Raw genomic sequence first — 24,960 nt, forward strand, 5'->3', positions numbered from 1 at the left:
GGGGGCTTTCTACACGTGTCTACTGGGATGACATCATTGACACAAGTCGCTGCAGCACAGCTCATTCACTCCGGTAAGGACGTCCATCGTACTCTAAGTTGTCGTCCACGTCGTCAAATTCTGATAAATATTCTGCCATGTTGCACAAAACTAGCAGCAGCAAACTCCGTGTGAAGTTAGCCGACTGTCACAGAGCACGGAGTGAATGAGCTGTGCTGCAGCGGCGATGACATCATCCCAGTAGACGCGTGTGTAGAAAGCCCCCGATAAGCCCCCCAGGTTTATAAAAAATAAATAAATAAAAAAGGCCCTTTAAATTTGCTTCCTTCAGCGTTAGGAATCCCTGTGAGAACGCGATTCGAGGTGTTTCAGCTCGTTAAATCTGGTTATTAATAGAATCTTATATTTATTCATAATTGTGTGCGCAAAGTAATTGGGGGAAAAAAAACAAAGCAACAAGTGATTAACAGATGCCGTAGGTTAATTTCTCTGAACAATTAAATTTACGCAGGCATGCAGAGCCGCCTGGAGGGATGAGATTTGTCAAATTAAAAGTGCAGCAGCTATCTCTCGCTGTCGGAGGAGCCAACACACAAACACATGGACTAAGTTTAATTAGCTCTAAAGCAGGAATCTGCTCTAGTTACGAGTTATTTGTAATCATAATGAATGTGGTGACGCCGGTGAAGCTCAAACCATCTCAGATTTATTCAGACAACATAGTTTGTGGTTTGGAAATAATAACCGATTTATCTTTCAGCCTGTGCTGATGTCAAACTTCCAATAATCCTGAGCTTTAAGTCGCTTTGATTATTCATAAAACCCAAATCACCGTCAGAAGCGAGTCAACCTTTTTACATGCACTTATTCACTGACTCTGAACCCATTAATATGCCGTTTACTCATATTTCATTCTGGTTATAAGTGAAATTAGACGAAAGTCTCTCAAAGTCACTTAAAATGTTGACAAAAAAAAAAAGAAGAAAATCATTTTTTGGGACCCTCATCAACACCGACTCACTTCACAGGACGGAAGGGATAAACTTAAGCTTTAAAGGTGCTGAGGTGTAAAACCCTCACGGGACCTCACGGGCCTGGGAGTCCACACAGAGAGGTCAAGAGACAGGCACAATGTTACTTTATTGAAGTATTATAGTGGTCCTTTGTTATTAAACACATGCAACTTTTACAAAAGTCATAAAACCAACTGTTTATACATAGAAAGCTTCCTCTTTTTTACCCCGGAACAGATGATAAAAATAGGCTTAATGTGTTCATATAAACAGCACAAAACTTCAGTTACAATTCAGGCCCTAAAGGTTCCTTCCCCTCCTTTTCCCAAACTAAGACTATAGATCTTCCCTTTACGTACTTCGGTCAAGTATAAGGCAGCAGCAGTCAATCAAACGATATCTACACACAGTTTTGTGTATTCCCGACTCTTTAGAAGGTGCCACCACATAGAAAAATAAATAAATACATTCTGTACTTTTGGTCCAAAACCCAACAGTCTGACCCTGAGTGCGGGGACGGGAGGAGGTCAGACCATGTTGACTTGCTCGAACAGGTATTGGTCTCGCTGGGGCGCGAACTGGAGGGTCCAGTCCACGACCGGCGGTTTGAAGAGGCCACAGCAGCGGAACTGGAAGAACGACACCAGGTTCTGCACCACGCCCATACTGCAAGCAGAGGATCCAAAAGAAAATGATCCCCAAGCACCACTTTACATAACGCGCATTCTGTATTTACCCGCTTCATATTTGTTGTTGTTCTCCCCTCTATGATTGAACTAGTAGATATTTGTGCTTGGAAACATCAGCTGACACATATGAGGTAAAATCTTAGCCTAATGCACATCTAGATGTTGATCTATTCTTAAGAACTTGACTGAAAAAGTCAGTAGATACTCAACAAAACAACATTAAATATTGATTTAAAATGTTTGAGAGCGTTTACAGAGCTGCAGTCATTTCCAAAGCTGGCTGGAATTGAGCTACAATTCCAAATGTATTAACAAAATCCAAATATCAAAAGGCAAAGCAGTAGAGTCTATCACAGATTTATCTGTTAAGCATGCTTGTTTGCCAAGGAAACATTTCTGTAAGATGACATAAACCAGGAAAGGATGCTTGAGAGCATTTATATTTAAGGTTGCATTCACACTGCAGGCAAAAAACTGTCTGACCAGCAAAAATCGGATTTTTCCAAGCCAGACCCAGACCAATGGTCCTAAATCGTACACATCTGACTTTTACGTCACTGAAGTGAGACAAACGTCACAATTCTGCGCTGGAGGAGGCAGGACGCTAGCCTAGAAATCTAGACGCCCCTAGCGACCGCAAATTGAATTTGCTCCGGGGCTAGTCTAGTCACTTGTGGTCGTTTTGCGAGGCTGAAAATCGAAACTTATTCGGGCCAATCAAATCTTGAGGAGCGGGGTCGGAGGCCGGGTTACCTAGTGACGACAGAGGTGCGACGTTTCAGTGTGCAGTTCAAGAGAGGTAAACAATGGCTGCGGCATGCAAACAGTCTTTCGAGTGGTCTTTGGCAGCGACTCTAGAAGATTTAAATATACATTTTTCTTTGCGAGACGAACAGATAACTGCACTTAAGTTTTTCTTGAAAAAAAAGGACGTTTTCGGAGTTTTGCTCACAGAGTACGGTAAAAGTTTAATTTACCAGCTTGCTCCGTTGGTGGGACGACGCTCTGATTGGTTGTTGCGCCATCCTATTGCGTGGTGTTGAGTGCAGAGGCAACTTAACAGACAACCGTTTATCCTGCCCACACTACTATCCAGCGTCACTAGACCCCTGTACAACTTTTTGCTGTACGGGTCCGGCTTGCTAGGCTAGCAGGACGCTGCAAGATCAAATGTAAACAATGGATTTGTGCACATCCTTAAAATTTTATGCTATGATGCTTGCGAGCTGCAATTTGCAGGTGACCACTAGGGGCAGCAAAGGGCCAAATTCAACCTGCTACAAGCTTGTAGAAAAATTCTGCAATTTCCCGCTTCTTGATGATGCCTCTTTGCCACTGCAGTGATAAATTTGCTTGTGGTAATAGCTGGCGAGATATTCGAGATACGAGATGGAATACGGAAGCCCGAGCTATCTGGTGCTTCCCCTAGTGGAATCCCCCGGTAACCGGCGTAGCATGCAGGTCAACAGTTACGGGCACGACGGCGCCCACGAAGTTACTCACGTGTGATTAAAAAGCAACTACATTCCTGGCCTTACACATTCTTTGTCCCGACCCTGACTGGTCAGAGCTGCAATATTATGTGAACTGTCATATTATTAAGACTGATCTATGTATACATGTACATAACACAAATAATATTTACCTATAAATTGATAAAAGTATTTATTACTACTTAAAATTGGCCTGAAATATGGAGCATCTGTCAGCGTCTACAGTAAAGTACAACAACATCAATATTCAACTCACTTGTAGGGATTCTGTTTCAGGGAGATGGGCCCATTCACAGGTTGCATTTTCCTTTTTTGGAATATCAGAGTTGTTCGTTCTGCCGTTGTTATTCCCAGGAATGCAATCTGCTCCAACACAAAGAGAAAAATGTTAAAAATTCACGCAGTGAAAAGGCCGATGATGCACATCTGATACAGGAGATAACAAAACCCAACGGGTTTGGCTTCTCTAAGAACTTCCAACCCGAAACTGCGGTAAATTCTGACTTTCCTAAAACTACTCATGGAGAAAAATTTACAAAAAGCCATTAAGTGTCATTCCTGGAAAGTGGCCGAGTGGTTAGAGCGGGTCATCCAATAACCGGAAGGTTGGTGGTTCGATTGGTGAACCGACAGCTGGAGGGGTGGCAGTCCACCTCCCTGCCATGGCTGAGGTGCCCCTTGAGCAAGGCATCGTACCCTAATGCTCCCCAGGGGCTATAATTGGCTGCCCACCGCTCCAGTTTATATGGTATCTGTCTCAGTGTGTGACCCTGTGCATGTGTGTGTTCAACAGGTGCCAACCTGGATACGAAGGAGTTATTTTGTGTAATTCCTGTATCTACATGACAATAAATCTGATCTTCATCTTAAAAAAAAATCCATGAAAAGGATTAGGGCTGGGCGAGTTAACTCGTTATTATCGCGGTAACTCGCTAATTATTTAACGCCGATAAATATTTTATCGCGCATTAACGCAGTTGTTTTTTTTTTAATTTTTAATTTTTATTTTGTAAAAGTCTGCTGCTGTCTGCTGCGGAACCGGAAAAGAAAGTAATCGGTGGATCCACCAAACATGGAGAAGGGTACGGAACTTTTACTCGGCCATTTTCATTTTAAAGTTCTTCCAGACGGCGGAGTCCACAGAACCAAAGTCATCTGTAAACACTGCCAAGTTGAATTGTCTTCTCAGCGTAGTAGTTCCAGTCTAAAATATCACTTAAAGGCAAAACACACAACTGATAGCAGCAAGTCATTCAAGGAAACAGACAGTGGAGCGAGGCTTCTACATAAAAACTACAGAAAGATGCTGATGTTAAAAGTGTGTTTGCACAACAAATGTTATGGCACTTTCATTCATATGGCAGCACATTTAAAATAAAACTAAATGCTAAAAGCTATACACTACTTTTGGATTCATTTTTGGATTCTGCGTACAAATGCGATTAATCGTGATTCATAAGGGAAATCATGTGATTAATTAGATTAAAAATTTTAATCGTTGCCCAGCCTTAAAAAGGATATTTGTGATCCTCAGAAACCCCTCAGCACACAAACAGTAAGTCACCTGATAGAGCTGCTGCAGCAGGGTCAAACCGAACAGGCACGTAAAATAGAAAGACATCAGGAAGATGCTGAGCACCCAGGGAGAGCAGCTGACCAGGGCTGGGATGACACCCCACAGCCCCTGTTCCTCGTAATGCAGCACACAGTGAGCGGACCAGTCTGAAAACACACAGCACAGCACAGGAATAAGCTGTCATGACAACAGAAAAAACGTCCCACACTGGTTACGCTGTCACTTACACTTAAGACAACCGTATAGCATCCAAGCCCCCATCAGCACAAAGGAGAGCACAAAGAGGACGAAGTAGTGATGGTTCCTCGCACCTGGAAGAGAAGAAACATGATGGACAACAGCTCGAGTTCAACTGACAGAAAAAGACTCAAAAAATCTAAATAAATCAACTGAAACCATTTTGGCAACAGAAAGCACTTTTCAGGTAGCAGTTAGAGAAAGATTCACTTAATTCCACAAATATGGAAGTTAAAATATGTCATTCTCTCTAACTATTTAAACAAGTTGTGGTTATTAAAGTGGTGTTTCCTACATTTAGTGTTTGAACATTTCCTGCTAAATCATAGCATCTCTTAGGTTTGTGATGTTCTAGATCTTTTGGTAGGTCTTTTAAGAAGTATTTGGTCTCTGATCATCACAGAATATCATCAAAGTTCATCAAATGTTTGTATTTTGCCCTCAAAGTTAAACCATCATTCTAATGAAATGTTGTGCAGTCAAATGCAGATTTAACATTTTTTCCACAGACTAAAATATCACTTTCAAGCTCGTTTGAAGAAAAGAAAAACCCCATTAACTCACATATGAAATATTTCTTTTCTCATGTGTCTATGCATGAAATCTGCACGCTATCTTTTCATTTATCTGGACTGTTGCTTGTTTTTAAATTCATTTAAATTATTTAATTTGTTTCTCTTTATATGCTTTTATGTATTTTTAATGCTTCTTCCACTCCCTGCTGCAATGCTTTTATTTTATGTAAAGCACTTTGAACTGTTTTGTACATGAAATGTGCTATACAAATAAATTTAACTTTGACATATCAAACATTTAATTTGTCTGTAGTACCGATGCAGGTGTTGGTCAACATCGAGTGGTGGTCCTGCTTGGCCACGCACGCATCACAGCTGAAGCAGTGCACCGCTCTCACTGGTTTCCTTACCTGCGAGACAATAAGGCAGTAAGTAGTAGAGGCTAACATTGTTTTGGGTTAACGGCACAGTGGGACAGAAATCAACAGTTTAGTGTGGACATCCTCACCATACACGTAGTACAAAATACTCTGGGGTCCAGACAGCCAGCCTCAGCCAACACCAACACATTCTGACAACAGACACAAAGAAAAGTTTACCAACAAAAAACGTTTTACAAGTTAAGATGACATAGAAGTGGATTTGAGATATCTGCAGCTCTCCCACCATTTTCTTCTTCTCTTCTGTCGCTTTGATGAACCCGGGGTCTGTCCTGCACGTGCGAAAGTAGTAGTAGAGCAGAGCGGTGGCATTGAGCGTGAACAGCACCTGAACTGTGGAGCTCGGTCTATGTGCGGTTATAAGTTAGGGAACATTACGACTTTTTCTGTGCCTGAAGTCAAATTAAAAAGACACAACCTATCGTGCTGTTTGGAGCCCCTGAGACTGGAAAGTGTTGCATTCTGGTCTTTCTTCTTCTTCTCCTGTGAATGCAGACAGTGGTCTCTGACCCAGTTCAATAGACTCAATGGCTGTGTTCGAAACCGCATCCTTCTACTACTCATACTGACTTTTCCCCCCGAATCAGATTCGCCGAAATGTTGGGTATGCATCATGAGGTTCCTTCTCATACTCAAATTACCCAAGATGCAACGTAACGTGACGTCGCCGATCGTCATTTCCTGTCAAAACGGCAGTTTCAAGCTAGCTACAACAAGGGTAGGTTCACTTCCTGTTTTCAAAACAAAAGCACCAATTGTATCGTAATGGCTTTCCCTATGATAAGGCAACGGGTATTTTATTTTGTGAAAATAACCAGAAGTGTTGCCCCCAACGGCTAGCTTTAGTAGCGCAAGACAGCTATTGGTTTCTCATTAACCTTGGTTTAATGAGAAACCAATTGCTGTCTTGTTCATGTTTTTAGGAGTTATTCTCGATGTTAAAAAAAGGATATCTGGCAGGAACCAGAGGTACCAGGTGACGAGCATCCAGAGGACTGAAGCCATGAGAGCTGAGGCCGGTAGGAGAGACTGAAAGTCCAGACTTGGGAAACTCCTGTTTCACAAAAACACAACTTATTCATTAACACGAAGACGGTGCATTCACATTTAAATCAGACAGCGGCTGAGTGAACACGTGCTCTTACCTTGAGGCCAGGTTGATCACACCGATCACACAGGCCAACAGGATCCCTTTGAGTAACCAGGACTCAGAGTTCATGTCAACTATAGCACCAACACAGCCAAACAGTGCAGTGCATAATAAAAACTGCAGAAAGAACTAAAACAAAAGAGAAAAAGAACATTAGAGGAGCTGAACTTTACACATTGCTGTTTGTACGTGTCTGGGACTCGAGACGATAGCCGGGTTTCCATTAACTAGTGACGCAAATCTGAGGTGATTTTCTGTTAACCGGTTTAAAGTAGATAAAGTAGGCTGTAAATAATCACCCAGAGGGTGGCGGAACGAGCTTCACTGCTTATGGTTTAATAAAATAGAAGAAGCTGTCCCAACATGAAAGTCGAGCTCTTACCTCGACGAGACACAAATGCCAACAAACCGTCCACAACAGGAACATGGACAAAGCTCTTCTTTAGAATTTACTTTGAACTCTTGGGATCTCTGGGACATTATATCATATGTGGGAAGATGTTGTTCAGTAGGGCTGTCACGATTATGTCGACTGCGGGGGCGCCGCGTCCGTCGTTCTGTCCTCGATAGCTGTAAACGTTAACATTAGCGATGACGATTTGATTCATTCGCCTTAGTTCATTAAACCTTTAATGAAATATATGCGCTATCATCTTAATTGTCTTTATTTTTAGTTGGCATATACCTTAAACACTTCAAGCTGAAAGCTAATGATGGTTATATAAGAGCAGCTTCATGCTGTATGTTTTACATTCAATTTACGTATGATCCGATTAGTCGACTATCAAAACTATCGTTTGTGACAGCCCTAATGTTCAGTTTACCGTTTGCTGGCTCAGAATGGAAACAGCTGGCGAGTTTTCCTTGCACATTTCTAGTAATCAATTCGATTTTTTACGGTTTGTATTCACCTTCTCTTATTCAAATCTTCTTAATGATTATTGAAAAACAGCAATGGAAACCTGGCTTGTCTGTCCCCTTCAGTGTCAGTATACCCTGTATCTGTTAACAACCCGCAGACAGCGCGAGTTGGAGCGAATCCTCTCCTGTTTCACATGGTTAAGCATGTGGATGAGCAGCGGGCTGTGCACTTGGTGGGCCAAGTCGATGGGCGTGTGACCCTGAGGAAGAATAACGAAGAAATAATGAGCAACAAACCCGGCATACAGATTCAAGACTTTCACCTTCATGTAGCAATTTCTATCAGCAGAATCATGAAGCAACAAGTCAAAAATAGGTTTGGGCGAGTTAACTCGTTATTATCGCGTTAACTTGTTAATTATTTAACGCCGACAAATATTTTATTGCGCATTAACGCAGGTTTTATTATTGTAAAAGTCTGTTGAACGCATTACATTCACACAGTTACCACCACCAAGCATGGAGTAATAAAATAAAAATAAACTAGCAGGTAACATCACCGCTACAGGTGCTCCTCGGAGCTAACCGGCGCTACTTCCTGTTTTACTTGTTTCAACATAAAAGCACGTATTTCAAAATAAATTAAAAAAAAAAAAAAACTCCTGCATTTACTGCCTAGTTGAATTGTCTTCTCAGCGTAGTAGTTCCAGTCTAAAATATCACTTAAAGGCAAAACACACAACTGATAGCAGCAAGTCATTCAAGGAAACAGACAGTGGAGCGAGGCTTCTACATAAAACTACAGAAAGATGCTGATGTTAAAAGTGTGTTTGCACAGCAAATGTTATGGCACTTTCATTCATATGGCAGCATCTTTAAAATAAAACTAAATGCTAAAAGCTATACAAAATTAATTTTTGGATTTTGTGTACAAATGCGATTAATCGTGATTAATCAGGGAAATCATGTGATTAATTAGATTAAACATTTTAATCGTTGCCCAGGCCTAGTCAAAAAGGATTCATGAAAAGGGGAACTTTGAGTCAAAGCGTGCTCCGTCTTCAATAATTTTCACTCTCACGAAAGAGAGAAACTGATTCAGAGCTGGCAGCAGACGATCAGCAACGCCACACAAATCACCCAGAACCTGGCAGTGTGTATTATGGTGTGACAGCAGACCGAAACAGACACCGCAAGATGTGCCGTTTGGGTTCTGTGAAGCTCACATTAATGTTTTCAGCGTCAACACTGGCTCCAGCCTCCAGCAGGATGTGGGCAGCATCTACATTTCCTGCCAGCACGGCGCAATGCAGCGGCGAGTTCCTGTTCACTTTGTCCACGGCACTCACAGAGGCGTTATTTTTGATAAGAAAGTTTGTGGGCTCGGGCCTAGGACAGAAGACCAACATGTGGTTCATCAATACTTTTACCTTCGATATTTGAAACTACTATAAAAATGCTTTGAATCCAAGTTAGTTTTACTATGTTTAATATATTCTCGCTCAAATTTCTACCCTTATGGACATTTTTCTTTAAACGAGTAACATCGAGAGCAGGAAAGCTCTTACCCAATAATCTTCTGGGCCGCCAGCATCAGTGGAGTCTGTCCGTTACAGTCAGGCTCATCGACTTCCTGAACACAACGAATCAGCAAGATTACCCATCATGACGATATAAAGGAAGGAATATTAAACGAAGTGAAGGCAAAAAGGTCTCACCTGTCCCTTAGCCATGAGATAAGCTGCTACGGCCATGTGTTGGAAGAGGATGGCGAGGTGGAGCGCGCGGTAACCTTCTCCGTCTGTGATGGAGGGGTCTGCTCCATACCTCAACAGCTGGATCACCATGGGGAGGTGGCCCTGCCTGATCACAGATTTAAAAAACTAAAATAAAACAGTGCTGCTTGAGGCAAAAACATATGCAGAACAAAACCCAGCAGTCCTCCTTTAAGCGGCAGTTACTTATTTTGTCTCGTTTCTTTTTAACAGCTGATGAAATACAACTAGCATCAAATCTGAGACTACGTTTGAATGGTTAAAGACCTCACGGTCACACCTTATCGCCCAGTGAAGTGGACTTGAGTTGAGGTCTCCTCCGAGCTGGTCAACGATCGCCCCTTTGGACATATAATACCTGAAAGAGAACAGCAAAGGAACAGAGAACATTCAGAACACTGCGTCTTGGGAGTATTTCAGGTCAAATTTCAGGTAAAAGAACTGTTTACTTTGAACACCAATTAATTACCTTTCTTTGCAACTGTGATGTCTTTTTTATTTATTGTGAGAATGCTTCAAGGCATTCTCACTATTAAGTTCCTGTTTCTCTTTATCGTTATTATTCCGCCAGTTTTCGGCACCCAACTACTCCTGCATACTTTCAACTATTTCTACAATTTTAGTATCAAAACGTTCAGCTCTTTCAGCAGATTCCTGCTTTCATTTTTGGTATTTTTAACGTTTACACTTTTTAAGATATTCAACTTTTATTCAAATTTTCCCGTCATTCAAATGAATGGAAACTGCTTTCAGCTCTTCCAAATCATCTTCCTCTATCCAACTATTTCTGAATGCTTTCAGCTAGAGACACCATTCAAACTTTAAACGGGTCACAAGACATTCAGCTATTAGCAATGGTTTCAGCTTTTTCAAATCTTCAGCCAATTTTGAAATATGACGGTTTGAAAAACATGAATATTTTGCTCCTTCTTGATTTTTATGAATGAGCACACAGTTGAGTGCGTGCTGATAAGTTTCAAATTTTTCAGTTTTTTCAAACAAATTCCTCTAACTTTCATACAGTTTAACTTAGAGAAACAACTTATTCCTTAAAATGTAGGAAAAAATTGTCCTCTTTCAGCCAATGTAACTACTAAAGCAGGCATGAAAATGGGTCAGGGGTTAAAAAGGTGAGAAGAGCTCGCGCGCGGCCCAGGGGGCGGGGTATGACGAGCTTTGTTCACCAACACTGTTTCACTGATCTGCAGGCGCCAAACACACACACATTTTCTGGAAAACATCCCCTATGTTGAAGGACACCTCCTGCCCCTTCACGCAAACCTTTCCCTCAAGTTTGACCCAAGCCCATCTCCAGCTGCACTTGATCCCTGAGTCTATCTGCTTCACAGCTGCAGCATCCTCCTCTGTTAATACACTCATCCTGCAAGAATATTTTGTGTTTGTGTTAACTTTTTTCACCACCACCCAAAATGACAAGAAGATATTAATGTTACTAGCCAAACACAAAATGGCTAGTACGTTTTCTTTTCTACCAGCCACACTAAGCTTAAATTTACCACCATTGGGCCAGTGTTAAAAGAAGAGCTGGTTTCTGTAACATGGTTACCCAGATGTCAGAACAGTAATTGGTCGTAAGTAAATGTCACTCTTAATTTAGATTAGTGGTGTGGTGTCATAACACTAGCACTTTTGAGAGCAAATAGAATGGCCAATCACTGTTTCTCACATTTGGGTAGAACTAACCACTGGACTACCAGATATCATTTCACCCTGGTGTTTAATTTAGAGCGAGACGGGCGGTGTTTGCTATTTTTAGGCGGCTTGAAACCATTACATTTCAATGAATCAATAAATAACATTACTGGCGACCAGTGTTTCTGTTACGTAGCGTTAAAAACAAGCTTGACACTAACTATATTTGTATTAACAAACAGGAGCTAAGCATTTCTACCGGAGCTTTAGCTAGCTCTCACGGTGTTCAAGACAAGTTGTAGCGAACAGTGACTAGTTCTTAACCCATGTCAAGAGAGCTCCTCAGTTGAAAAAAAACAATCTCGGCTTTCTAACTATCAAAAAACGCCCAAATCAAGTCTGCTGTTTTTTTAAAACCATCCAGCGTGAACAAGGAATTTCTCCATTCAACACCACTGAGCTTAGTTTCCATATCACTCGTCTCGCAAAAGCAGGCTAGCAGGTAACAACTAGTATTAATAATAGCTATTAATCTCGATTGGCTGTAACCATTTGTATGCGTCAGTGGATGTACCCCCCCCCCCCCCCAAAGAAAAGAAAAAAACTCTTCGGATCTACACGATTCACACAAGTCACCTATTTTGGGACCAAAATGGCGAATTTCGCCGAAAGGTGAGGGATTTTCATGCCTGTAAAGAGCTCACATTTACAGAATTTCAGCTATGAGCCTTGAACCGAGATCAACCTCTCAAATTCTCTGACTAACTCCAATGTTAAGTTTGGTAGTACACAAAAATCACAAAATTCCTTCAACCAATACCTTAGCAACAGTTTTTACTGCTAAAATTGAATTATTTTCAGCATGGTCAGCTATCCCCATTCAGCTCATAAGCATTCTCACTGCTGTTTCGCAGGAACAGCTCTTTCTAGTTCATTTGTCCAATTCTATTAATATCAGTGCATTATTGCAGCCTGGAGTATCTGTAGTCTAAAGTGGAGAAAAATCATGGATGCCTTTTAGTCTAAGACCAACACAGGAAGATTTCCACGGCTCAGAAGGCCACTGTGATCCCAGAGTTTACTGCTGTGTGTACGCTGTAGGATGTCAGCTGTACTGGGACAGAAATTATGTCTGAAGCTCTCACTTGACCAGCTCTGAACGGTTGTTGATAGCCGCCCAGTGCAGCAGAGTCACGTTCTCTTTGTCCGGCTGCCGGACGTCGTATCCCGCCTCCACCAGCTCCTTACAGCGCTCAAGGATGCCAAACCTGAGAGAATCATCAAAATAACAGGAAAACAGAGTTAAATAATGTCATCTCACATTGTTAACTTACTAGACCAATGCTGTAAGCTGTATGGGGCTCCCACACCGCATACACTCACCATGAGGCTTTACCGATGACCAAATGCTTTCCCTTATTAGCTGAATAACTGCCCCAAACCCTAAAACTAAGTCTTAAGCAGAGGTGGGTAGTAACGAGTTACATTTACTCCGTTACATTTACTTGAGTATGTTTTTGAAAAAAAAAAATTGTACTTCTAGGAGTAGTTTTAAATCCCTATACTTTTACTTGAGAGTAAATTTTGTGAAGAAGAAACTGCCCTCTTACTCCGCTACATTAGGCTACAATGAGCTGGTTACTTTTCTTCTTACCTCTTTGGTATTCTACGCTAGAGCCCTGCACTCCTGTGGGACTCACGGGACCCAACGCAAAGCAGTGCGGCGCGGGACACATTTTGAAAGCTCATTGCGGGCGCAGGCAGGAGGGGGAGTGCCCAGTGCGGGAGCGGTGATAAGCTGCAGTCCCGCTAACTGAAAACATGTTTAATATAAAAGCTATAATGATCTCCTGCTGCTGAAAACAACTGAGAAGAAATAAAGCCTAACTAAAAGCAGTTCAAAAGCGCGGTCCATCTCTCCTTTTTTTTTTTTCAGGAGATGCGCATTGCACAATGACGAGGGACAGGGCATGGTTAACCTACTTAAATAATAGCCTAATTGGATTACATGTTACATTTTCAACATTCTGGGTTTAGAAAAGGTAGGGTAATTAATAACATATTGTTTTCATTCCACTTGTTTGCATTTAAATCAATGTAACGTGAGCTGTAGGCTTAGATATTTATGCTCAAATCCACTAAAAGTAGGGGGCGGGGCTCCATCACGCTGTGTTTAAAATCATATTAAATAAAAATATATACTTTTACTTCCAAGAAAGGAAATGTGAGGAGTGGCACATAACATATGTACAATGTATTATTCTTAATATTCACGGTAGATTTTGGTAGGTATGTTGGGTAGGCTTATTGCTGTAAAGCCTCAGCTGCTTGTGCCATCTAATGCGCTCCTGCACTATGTGCCCCACGTGAAGGATCAGGACAGTGCAGCTAAGATCATGTTTCTTTCCTCAAGCCAATGACAAGAACTTCCGTGAGAAGTAACGCGAACGTCTGAATCATGCGGGAACTGCGGGCGGGAGCGGGACCAAATATGACAGGTGCGGGCGGGAGCGGGACAAAAAATCCTATCTTTTTGCGGGAGCGGGACTGTAAATTCTGTCCCGCACAGGCCTCTATTCTTAGCCTGGGTGCCAGCCGAACTTAGCCCCGCCCATAAAAGTTTTGGTCGGGAAGTTCGGTCTGGCTCTGCTCAGTTGGGAAATCATTATGCCCGACCAAGAATTGGTCGGACCAATCAGATTGCCAGGGCGGGCTTTATACGATGATGGACAGATGATCAACAGGGACATTATCGACTACGTCACTAAAGAGCTGAACACGGCTGCCGCTGGAGAGCTAGGGCGTGTAGATTCTGCCATCGAGTCTGTTCTACAGGATCTCCACATTGCATTCATTTTGAAAGACGAACAGAGGAACGCGATAAAGGCTTTTATCGATAGAAAAGATGTTTTTGCCGTCGTTCCTACAACAAGTGTGTGTCGCTTAATCTACGTCACATACTACGTTGCTCTGATTGGTTATAGGTCTATCCAATTGAGCGAAGAGGCATTTTTTCTCCTGGTTCGGTTGAAACACGCCCCATACTCAAATCTCTATTGAGCGGTATCAGACTCACATTCTGACTAGAATCGTGAGTATGACGTAGTCAGGCTACTCTATTCTACGCCTCATTATTTTTACCCCCCCGCGTACGCCTCCAAAATGTCCGAATCAACGGTCAGAAATGAAGACATAGACAAGGCCTCATACTGAAAGCATGTTTAGTGAGAAACAGCAGCTACATTATGTGTCTTCTGTGTCAACCAAAACAAACACACATTTCAGCAGAAACTCAACAACTAACTTGAGGAAACATGTAGCGTAAGTTATCCCTAATTCATTCATTTTAGTTTATTTCATCAATTGGATGAACTCTAATTTGCCTAAAGATGATTATTTAGTATTTTTGTCTGTCTGATTGAATGCTTGTGTTAACAAATAAATCAGACGTTACACAACAGTAACTCAGTACTTGAGCACTTTTTTTTACTCTTACTCAAGTAATTATTTGGATGACTACTTTTTACTTTTACTTGAGTACAATTTTTGGCTACTCTACCCACCTCTGGTCTTAACCCTAAAAAAAAATCCCTTTGAACCTGTAGGGGCCACAGTTTGGTACCTACACAAACAGGAAATCCTCATAAGTTGGTGTGAGATCAGATCAGAAATCAGATTTCGCGTCCTCACCGAGATATTTAAACCTATGCTTTTTTTGCTCACTACTCTTTAAAGACGGGTTCAAATGCTGCATCAGAATCAAGATGAACCGAAGAAGAAGCAACGAGTCTTCAACACGAGCCGGTGAACCCAAAGCAAAAAGGTAAACTGCATCTGCACTGAACTCGCAAAGCAGGTTTCTGACTGGGTGAGAAGCCAAGTGTGCCCACGGATTCCACTATGCTGACACACGCTGAGCTGAAAGGAGACCCGGGAACAGCTCCTGAGACCATTTCCTTTCCCCTCCTTACAAGAGAAGTGACCTTCGCTCTGGGGAATGTCAGCTGTAAACACTTTTATGTGCAAAAGGAACACTGACAAAGCACAACTTCTAAGTCTCAAAGCTGTAATTACTTTTTAGCAAGTGCAAAAGTGCAAGTGTCGTGGTAAGACTGCCACCTTTCGTGTAGATGACCTCGGTTCAAATCCCCTGCGTGAAATGTACTCCAGTAGGGGTCCTTAGGCAAGACCCCCTTACCCTACCAGTGTAACTCGCTTTGGATAAAAGCATCTACCAAATGCATAAACATGAGTGCTGATTAACAAGTGAATCTTTACCCTTTAACTTATTAAACACAGTTTTAAACTGAGTTTTGTTGTGAAACGTCTGTGCAAACTGAACTTCTTCACCTTGAAGAAACACGGTTAAAAAAAAATACACCATTGTTTTACTTTAAGTCACCTCATTTCTTAGGGTGCCATTAAGTTAAGTGTCATTTTGACACATTAAAATCACATTAGTTGTTTTATAAGTAATATTATTACAGCAAATTGTTAAAACTAAAAAGGTTTTGTGCAATATTGTTATCAAATACAACGTAACCCTTTAACCAAGGGTTCTCTTCCTTCTAATTTGCTTCATAACGGATTTAATCAATGTGTTTATTAGCAATTGGCTCGTAGGCTACATTCATATAAGGTTTTCATTGCTGACATGTGTAATAAATGCATTCTGATGCTACAGACTATTAACGTGAGTGGGACCAATGCACGACCAAAGAGTACAACAAGCCACAGTCTTAACTGGATTTAAGCTTCTGTTAAAATCAACACATCTGTAAGGAGTCTAAGAGCTTACTCTGATCTATTCACTGACAACCAACAGCCAACTTTAAAAAGCTTTTAATCCCCTATGAGGACATAAACGCAGTATTTTAAGGCTTTTCCAGACATGCAAACCTTTCAAATTTAGCATCTCCTGCTTGCTCCTCTTAAGGGAAGTGAGATAATTAGTAGACGTGAACTCTGGAAGGCAGATGTTGAGCAAATGTGTGCAGGAATCCAACATAATCACCACTTTAAGTCTGTTTTCAGTGGACTTTGTGACAGCTTCATCCCACATATCAATTTAAATTCCAGACCCGAGGTTATGGATGTAACCTTGACTTTAGAGGCATAGCGGGACAGAGGTAAGCGGATATCGCTGCTGCACTCCTGTTTGCTGCGTCAGCTTATACGGCAAATTTTACACTGGCGATGCAGATGTTAGACTGCACCCATCTGCTGTTCTACTTCTTCTGATAGGTGGCTGGTTTTTCAAACATGGTGCCTTTTCTGACTTTAACCAATTACCACCGAGTAGTAGTACTAGTTTCTAGGCCTCTCAGAGTACCAGAGCAGAAAGAGGTTCTACAGAAGCACAAAGCCGTGGGTGGCCATAAAACAGTCCTTTAATAGGAAACAGCCTGAAAGTGGCATCAAAACGGCGAAAAGTAATTATATATTTAATGTGTACTCACTGTGTTGCCTTCACTATGTCCCAGCTGGTGCTGTCGTCCATGAGCGACCGTTTTTTCGGCTGCTGGCTGATGTCCATCACCTGATCTGCGCTTTTCCCCAGCTGTCCGTAAGCGGGCATGTACATCCCACCGAACGCCGCAGCCCTCGGCCCGTGACTGTGAGAGTGACCTGGATGCCCGTGGTGACAGCCGTCACGCATCTGGCCCTGTGGCACAAACAAAAGGAAAGCAAAGAGATTCAATCCAAGGCGCTCGCATCAAAAAGGGTTAGATTTCGTCCAGTAGAAGAATTTTATCGCTAATCCAGAACTATCCAGTTATTTGAGACCGCAAGCTTGAAAGAAAGCATTAAAAAGCATTTTTTATAAGTCTATACATGTATATTTCACCACTTGGTAAAATAAAATAACACAGGATGTGCTGCAGATGTGATCAAACAACTGATCCTTGTTAGAAAACTGTTTCATCACACGTTCTCCTCACTTCCTGGTAAACCAACTGCTCTCTGGGTGGACTTCCCGACCTACAGAACAAACGGCTATAAAGAATGACTCATTGTGCACAAGCTGTAAGGTTTGGCGATATGACAAAAAAATAAAGATAAAATCAATCCGTCACCTGCCACACATCCGGGGCATTTAAAGCAACTCACTTTGGGTTCAAATTCCTGAGAATTACTTCATATTTCTGCATTATTTAATAAAGTGTACCAAGGGAAGAGGAGTGATCCATACATAACAAACAGTTTAGTAACTCAGTTATTTAATTTTTGGATCAAACAACTGAGAGAAAGGAGATGAATCAGTGGAGTCATATGAATTTAGCCAGAATGATTCCTGAATATTGCTCGTTTTGGACAGTTGGTCCGACAAAAAGAAACTAATAATCACAGCAGGTGCTTTCACTTAGAATTTAAACAATTTCATCCAATATTTACAACTCGATTGGATTACTTTGACAAACACTTCATACTGTTTTCATTTCAATCGAATTGTTAACAGGCCGTTTTTATTACTTTTTTGGGGCCTAAAAAAAGACCTAAGCTACTTCTCGTTTCTTTATGTATCGCAAATAGGTGCACTGATTTATTGAGACATGTTCAAACATAAATGAAAGTCCAGTCGATGTGGGAAAAAATTAGCTCAAAAGTCAGCATTTGGTCTGAGCTCCTTTATTCTCCAACTCAGCCTGAACCCTCTCAGACGAGCTTTCTGTCCTTTCTTTAAAGGGTTAGTTCGCCATTTTGCACATTAAGCCCTGTTTTTAGGTAGTCTGGGGTGAATTATAGATGTTCTGATCACAATTTGGACATTTGGTGCTGAACGGAGCATTTAGGTATCCACTGCGGCAGCCCCCCCACCTTTGCATTGAGTCAATGACCACTCAAGCAAACAATCATAAAACGGCATTAAACTTTCGTTTGAAAAGACATGGAACTCACCGTGTGGTCAGTGGTGGACAGCGATAAATTGACCCGAAAATCGCAGCGAAATGGGCCTTCTAACAGTTGTTTTAGCATTTGGTGGACCTATTTTTCCGGACACCGTTGAATAGCAGCAGCAAGACATCCAGCGACATACAGCGCGCGGAGTAATACTAGTCAAACCAATACAAATCAATGAAGACGGACAGTAATGGTAATATAACTTCTCTGGCAGCGTATTTCGCGGTGATTTTCGAGCCAACGTATCGCTGTCCACCACAGACCACACGGTGAGTTTCATGTCTCTGCAAACGAAAGTTTAATGCCGTTTTATGATTGTTTGCTTGAGTGGTCATTGACTCAATGCAAAGGTGGGGGGGCTGCAGCAGTGGATACCTAAATGCTCCGTTCAGCACCAAATGTCCAAATTGTGATCAGAACATCTCTAACTCATCCCAGAATACCTAAAAACAGGGCTTAATGTGCAAAATGGCGAACTAACACTTTAAGGAGTCTTCAGGAATAGTTCTCCAGGCTTCTTGAAGGACATCCCAAAGCTCTTCTTTGGATGTGGGCTGCCTTTTGTTCCGTTCTCTGCCAACATGATCCCACACTGCTTCAGTAATGTTGAGCTCCGGGCTCTGGGGAGGATTCATCCCTCCATCAGACCTGCTGCCACTGATTTTCAGCCCACTTCTTGTGTCCTTTGGCACAGCTCAGCCTTTTCTCCCTGTTTCCCTTCCTTAAGAACGGCTTCCTGACAGCCACCCTTCCATGGAGCCCATTTCTGATGAGGCTTGGGCCAACAGCAGATGGATCAGCTGAAGCTCCAGATGCATCTCTCAGCTCCTGTGTCAGGTCTTTGCTGGATTTTTTCCTCTCACTTTCAGATCCTGTTCATCTGCTGTAGATAGTTCTTTAGGCCTGACACTTCTTCTTTTGTCCTCCACTTGTCCAGTCTCCTCAAATGTTTTAAGGACACACTGCACACCATGCTGAGATGTGCCAAGTTTTCAGCTAACAGCTCTTTGGGAATCACCTTGTTGCTGCAGAAATCCTGTTTTCTGTCTGTCAAACTGTGTTATCTTTGCTGTTTTTCATAGATGCAACAAGAGAAATGGGAACAAATGATGTGTCTTTGTGACAGGCTGCTGGGAACAAAGTCCCTAAAGATACTATTTAAAACTGGTTCTTTGCTAAGTTTTCTCTGTTATTGATTTATAGCTCAGTCTAAAATGACTTAAACAAACAAATAAAAATACTATGAAAATGATCAGACACAAGGAGTGGAGTGAAAAAGACACACTTTTAAAGCCGTTGGAGTAAGGTTGCACAAGAACACTTTAAAGAAATAAAGTCTGCTTCCATGGGGGCAAATTATAAGTAAATGAGAGGTGTTCTTCTACACCTTTGCCATTGAGTTTTCCCCCTCTGGTATGGCTGCATCAGCTGGACGCTATTTGAACCAGTCTAAATAAGAAAATATGTTAATTATGTTGTTCAAACTGGGATCACAACAGGCTGCTGCCATGTTCCTGACAGATGGCACCAACTTACCAACATTTGGCTTTGGCTAAGCGCCGTCGCGCTGAAACAAACTTACAGATTTACATTAGCTCAACAGACGCTGCTCTCCCCACGACTCGTATTTGAGCTTTCCAAGAGGATTACCATTACATAATAGAAGGTGAGTAAGTATTGAAATGGTTAAAGACTCCAGGCTGCCAGTGCATCATCGCGTGAAGCAGACAAATCAGAGAGTCTCCGTAACGTGGACGTCGCTTCGGGAATCAGCTAAATGTCCCCGCTGGCGTTGTGATGTGATTAGCTAGCACCGTTTAATGTCCGGTAACTAGAAGCAGTTCAACTGCAGCCAGCTGAGCTGACAGACGTTTTGTTTCAACAGGGAATCAGTCTGCACGTTGTTCCGCGTTACAGTAACTTACCCACAAGCTAAAACTAAACGGCAGGCTAGCTTGTTTAATGCTAACAGTCTGCTAATGTAACCGCGGTAAAACGACGCCTCGGCCACGTCTGACTCAGAAGAATCACCGACTACATGACAGAAATAACAGAAGCAGCAAATAAAAGGTAAACCCACTTACATTTCCGTCTTCATTCCAGTCCATCTTGGTGTGGAGGAACGAAGTGAAAGTTCCTGCAGCTGGTCGGCGGATCAACGAGCTACTTCCGCCGAGGGATTTTCAAAGTAAAAGTCAGAAGAAGACAAACAACTCACTGAATGATTTTCACAGGGGGATTTATAGAGGGAAAAAAAACTGTATTCTGTTTTATCACTCACCTGTTGTTACCTGTTGTAGGCACAGAACTAGATGCTCTCACTACCACAACTGAGAAGAGGACACTGAGCAGACTCTTCTCTATAATGAACAACCACAGTCACCCTCTGCACTCTGTGTTTGCCAACCAGAGAAGCCTGTTCAGCTACAGGTTCCGCGCCATCCCCTGCAGGACAGACAGGCTACGGAGGTCCTTTGTCCCCAGGGCAATCCAGCTGCTCAACACCACACAGAAAGAGACTGCCATAGGTGATTGAACCGCATAATTCCCCCCCCCCAATAATCAGGAACAGTTTCTCTGCACCAGGACTCTTTTTACTGCTCTTCACTTGGACAATAGATACATACTGTGTATGTAGTTCAAGTGTTTTCAGCCCAGGTTTATCGTGACTGCCAAGGGATCAAACCTGGATCACAACCAACTGAAATGCTGATTTAAACATTTACATTAGTTAAGAGCAGAAAAAAAAAGAGAAGTTTTATTTGCATAGCGCCAAATCACAACAATGTCACCTCAAGGCACTTCAAAGATACAGTCCAACTGAAGCCCATTCCAGTCCAATTCATTGTAATACAGTCATAGTGTCTCAGTGGTTAGAGTGGGTCGTCCAATAACTCATTCTTGCCACTCAAAGATTGGTGAAACTGACAGCTGGCATGTGTGTGTTCAACAGGTGCCAACCTGGATGGATTAAAAGCGGAGGATATGACAATAAATCGGATCTAAAAATCCAATTAATTAAATTCCAAATTGGTCCAATTCATACAGAGTCAATTTAAAGACAATGCGAATGAAGATTTAAGGTAAACACAAGAAATTTGTGCTAAAAGTTGCACCGAAACCTCCCTTCGATCCAGTCTCCCATCCTGAGCGTGCACAAGGTGACGGTGGAGAGAAAAAACTCCCTTTTAACAGGAAGAAACCTCCGACAGAACCAGAACCCGGAGGGCCCCCCATCTGCCTCGGCCGGCTGGGGGTTGAGAGGACAGGAAAGAGGGGACGACAAGCTCCATAACACCAGAAAACCTGCTGAGAAAGAGACCTATAATAAATAACACTGGGGGTTTTTGGTGAGTACGAAGGTTTTCATAGATTACACGTGAGTGCGATGATCAAACTCTGTGTAAAATACAAAAATATGCAAAAATAAGCATGTTGCTGGTAAGATTTTCTGGGAGTTGTAAGATAAGAAGACAGCTGTGACTGTTAAAGTTCGATAACCTCAGTCTTAGCCATTTATAACAGGCTGTCTACAACATGGAGATAATTTGACAGACTGTTAATTAATTAATTATAACTAGTTAAAGTATATTTTCTACTCAGACTTGCTCTTGATAAACTGTGTGCTTTTAGCTTCTGATGATGATAATGAACGTCGCTCTGGTTTTCTTTCATTTTAATATTCCAGCTGATGTGTCACAGATCATACGAATATGTTTCTTTCCCATTTTAAAGTTTTCAAAAGTTAATAAACATGTCGGATCCGTCTTTCTGCATTGCTGAAGTAATTGAGCCGTCAGAGGGAAGTCATAACAACGATGAGCACTAAAGGTCAACAAGACTGTAGTTTCCACGAGTTGTGAGAGAAGAAGCTAAATGAGGAGGAATTTTATATTGTTCCAGTATTTATTTTTTTCTCATAAAGACCTTAAAAAAAAAAATCATTCTAAATTCAGAGAAAGTTCTTTAATATCTTAGGTACACACGTTCATAAACTGACTTGAACTCACACTTAAATTCCCAGGAATAAGCACTTGTTATCAGGACTAATGTCATGATAAATACTGTCGGTTTAAACTTTCCTGGTAAGCAAACAAATGAACTGAGGCACCTTAAAGATGGAGAGCATTTAACATTTATAGCTGGAAGAGAGGAAAAAGTAGCACTCATTGCGGTTAGAACTGTTAGTTTCCTCTTACCTGCTCAGGTAATCACCGGCCACTTTATCAGGTACACCTGTTCAATTGCTTAACACAAACAGCTAATCAGCCAATCGCATGGCCGCAGCTCAGTGCATTTAGGCATGTAGAGGTTAATGTGTCACGCATGGGACTATTGTTATTAGTTATCATGTTTTAGATTACATTTTGGTTTTTAGTCATTTCATGTGTTAGGTTTTGCCATTGTTTTTCCCCTCACTCCCCTCACTCAGTTAATTAGTTCATTCCCCTCCAGCTGCACCCACTCACTTAATCACTCACTCCCTATTTAGTTTGCACTTCCCCACTGTCTTGTTGCCGGATCTTTGTTTGCCATCCATGCCATGATTCCTGTTTACTCCATGTTCCTCGATTTCCAAAGTTAAGTATTTATTTATTCCATGCCATGTCCTTTTGTTAGTTTAAGCTACGTTTTTGATTCCGGCTCAGATATACTTTGTTTTTTGTTGATAAACCAACCTTTACTTTTGAAGTCCGCATCCGTGTCCTCCCTTCACCCTCAATTCACCATCCCTGACATAATGCTAGTTAACAGCCAGTTAACCGGTAATCACTAACCACTAGTTATTAATTTAATTAAATTTCCGCTAACGAAAATGCAGCCTTTCAACGTAAAATCAGCTTTTTACGCAAGATTAACTTGCGCACGTTCTATAAATATGTCAAATTGAACGCTTTAACGGATATATGTGTGTGTGTGTGTATATATTTATACAGTTAATTAATTTTGACAGCCCTTGTACATATATATCCATCCCTTTATGAGCACAGTGTACCCATCTTCTGATGGCTACTTCCAGCAGGATAATGCACCTTGTCACAAAGCTCATATCATCTCAAACTGGTTTCTTGAACATGACAATGAGTTCACTGTACTCCAATGGCCTCCAGTCACCAGACCTGTAGCTTCAACAAAATGTTATGACGTTTACATTAAAGCCAACGTTTTTTTAAAGTGATGGACTTGTGTTTCTGTGAGAACTTTAAAGAAAATCCTCTCTGATAGGAGCTGCATTTGTTCACGATCTGTGCAGCACATCTGCTTGCACTTGGAAAAATGTCAGTGTCTCACAGGAGATTAAATCAGTCGCTTGTGTGGGAGGAGGCGGCGGGTTTTTCCTCGGACTCAGTCAGTGTTACGATGCTAAATATGGACCAAATCATGCAGCTGAAGTGGCTGTCACCATGGAGCTGTTAGTACAGAGTAACCCGTAGACAAATGCAAACATGGATGTGAAAACATCACCACCACCACCCTGAACACAGCTGGAAAGCAGTCACTGCTCAGTCAGTCTCTCTCTTGTTATAATAATGTTTTAGGGCTGATCACTCAGTATGCCCAGGTGCAGACTGCGGAAAAGCAGCTGGGACCTGGAAAAAGAGAGAACACCACACACAGACACCTCCACCCATTTCCACAGTGTGTAACCATTATGTTTAAATCCGTCAGAAAATACACACTAAATTTACCTTTTGCACGCACTATTCTGGCCTCTTGCATTTCCAAATAAGAAACAGTAGATGGCGCTGCAAGTCAGTTTATAATCAGGTTTGTCTGGGTTTTTTTTTCCTCTTGTTTTTCAGGCATGAGAAAGCACAAATTATATTCTTTCCAACAAATGAATAAAGTCTTCAAACTTGTCAAAGAAAAAATATTCCCTAAGTAAGCATAACGTTTTCACATTAAATATTTAATCATTGTCAAAGAATTGATTGTTATATCAAATATGATTTGTTTTCCACTTTGTAGTTAGGTTAAAGATATATTATAAACTGACAAAAGAGAGACAAAATAATACCATAAGCTTTGAAGTAAAAATTTGTAATAAGAAATACTGAATAAAAGACAAAAACTGACCATAAAAGTCTAATTTTATGAGGGGGATTTATTCTAAGATAATAAATAATAACACCATTAAATGTAGAATGTAACGCGAGAACTAGCAATAATCTAAGTAAATGATCAATTATTTATCTGTTTTATTTAAACTTGAAGAGTGTTTTACAGAAACTCGTCATCTTTTCACACATCAAGTGTTTTCAGCCCAGGTTTATCGTGATTGCCAAGGGATCAAACCTGGATCACAACCAACTGAAATGCTGATTTAAACATTTACATTAGTTAAGAGCAGAAAAAAAAGAGAAGTTTTATTTGCATAGCGCCAAATCACAACAATGTCACCTCAAGGCACTTCAAAGATACAGTCCAACTGAAGCCCATTCCAGTCCAATTCATTGTAATACAGTCATAAGGCGGCCGTGTCTCAGTGGTTAGAGTGGGTCGTCCAATAACTCATTCTTGCCACTCAAAGATTGGTGAAACTGACAGCTGGCATGTGTGTGTTCAACAGGTGCCAACCTGGATGGGTTAAAAGCGGAGGATATGACAATAAATCGGATCTAAAAATCCAATTAATTAAATTCCAAATTGGTCC

The 24,960-nt window shown here is 41.5% G+C and overlaps 1 protein-coding gene across 1 annotated transcript; it reads right to left on the reverse strand.

The window, feature by feature from the left end:
* Positions 1–1,123: 1,123 nt before the first annotated feature.
* Positions 1,124–20,466, reverse strand: zdhhc13 (zDHHC palmitoyltransferase 13). Its single transcript, XM_075466822.1, has 17 exons — positions 20,390–20,466; positions 16,862–17,067; positions 12,548–12,670; positions 10,030–10,107; positions 9,693–9,837; positions 9,543–9,607; positions 9,201–9,363; positions 8,109–8,234; positions 7,109–7,242; positions 6,914–7,017; positions 6,190–6,311; positions 6,032–6,094; positions 5,840–5,933; positions 4,999–5,082; positions 4,760–4,917; positions 3,452–3,558; positions 1,124–1,679 (listed from the first exon to the last, which is right to left on the reverse strand). The coding sequence occupies exons 1-17, from the start codon at positions 20,411–20,413 to the stop codon at positions 1,541–1,543; spliced, it is 1,935 nt and encodes a 644-aa protein (XP_075322937.1). The 5' UTR covers positions 20,414–20,466; the 3' UTR covers positions 1,124–1,540.
* Between the last annotated feature and the right edge of the window lie 4,494 nt (positions 20,467–24,960).

The sequence above is a fragment of the Odontesthes bonariensis genome, chromosome 1, assembly GCF_027942865.1.
Source record: "Odontesthes bonariensis isolate fOdoBon6 chromosome 1, fOdoBon6.hap1, whole genome shotgun sequence".
In the NCBI taxonomy this organism is placed as follows: domain Eukaryota; kingdom Metazoa; phylum Chordata; class Actinopteri; order Atheriniformes; family Atherinopsidae; genus Odontesthes; species Odontesthes bonariensis.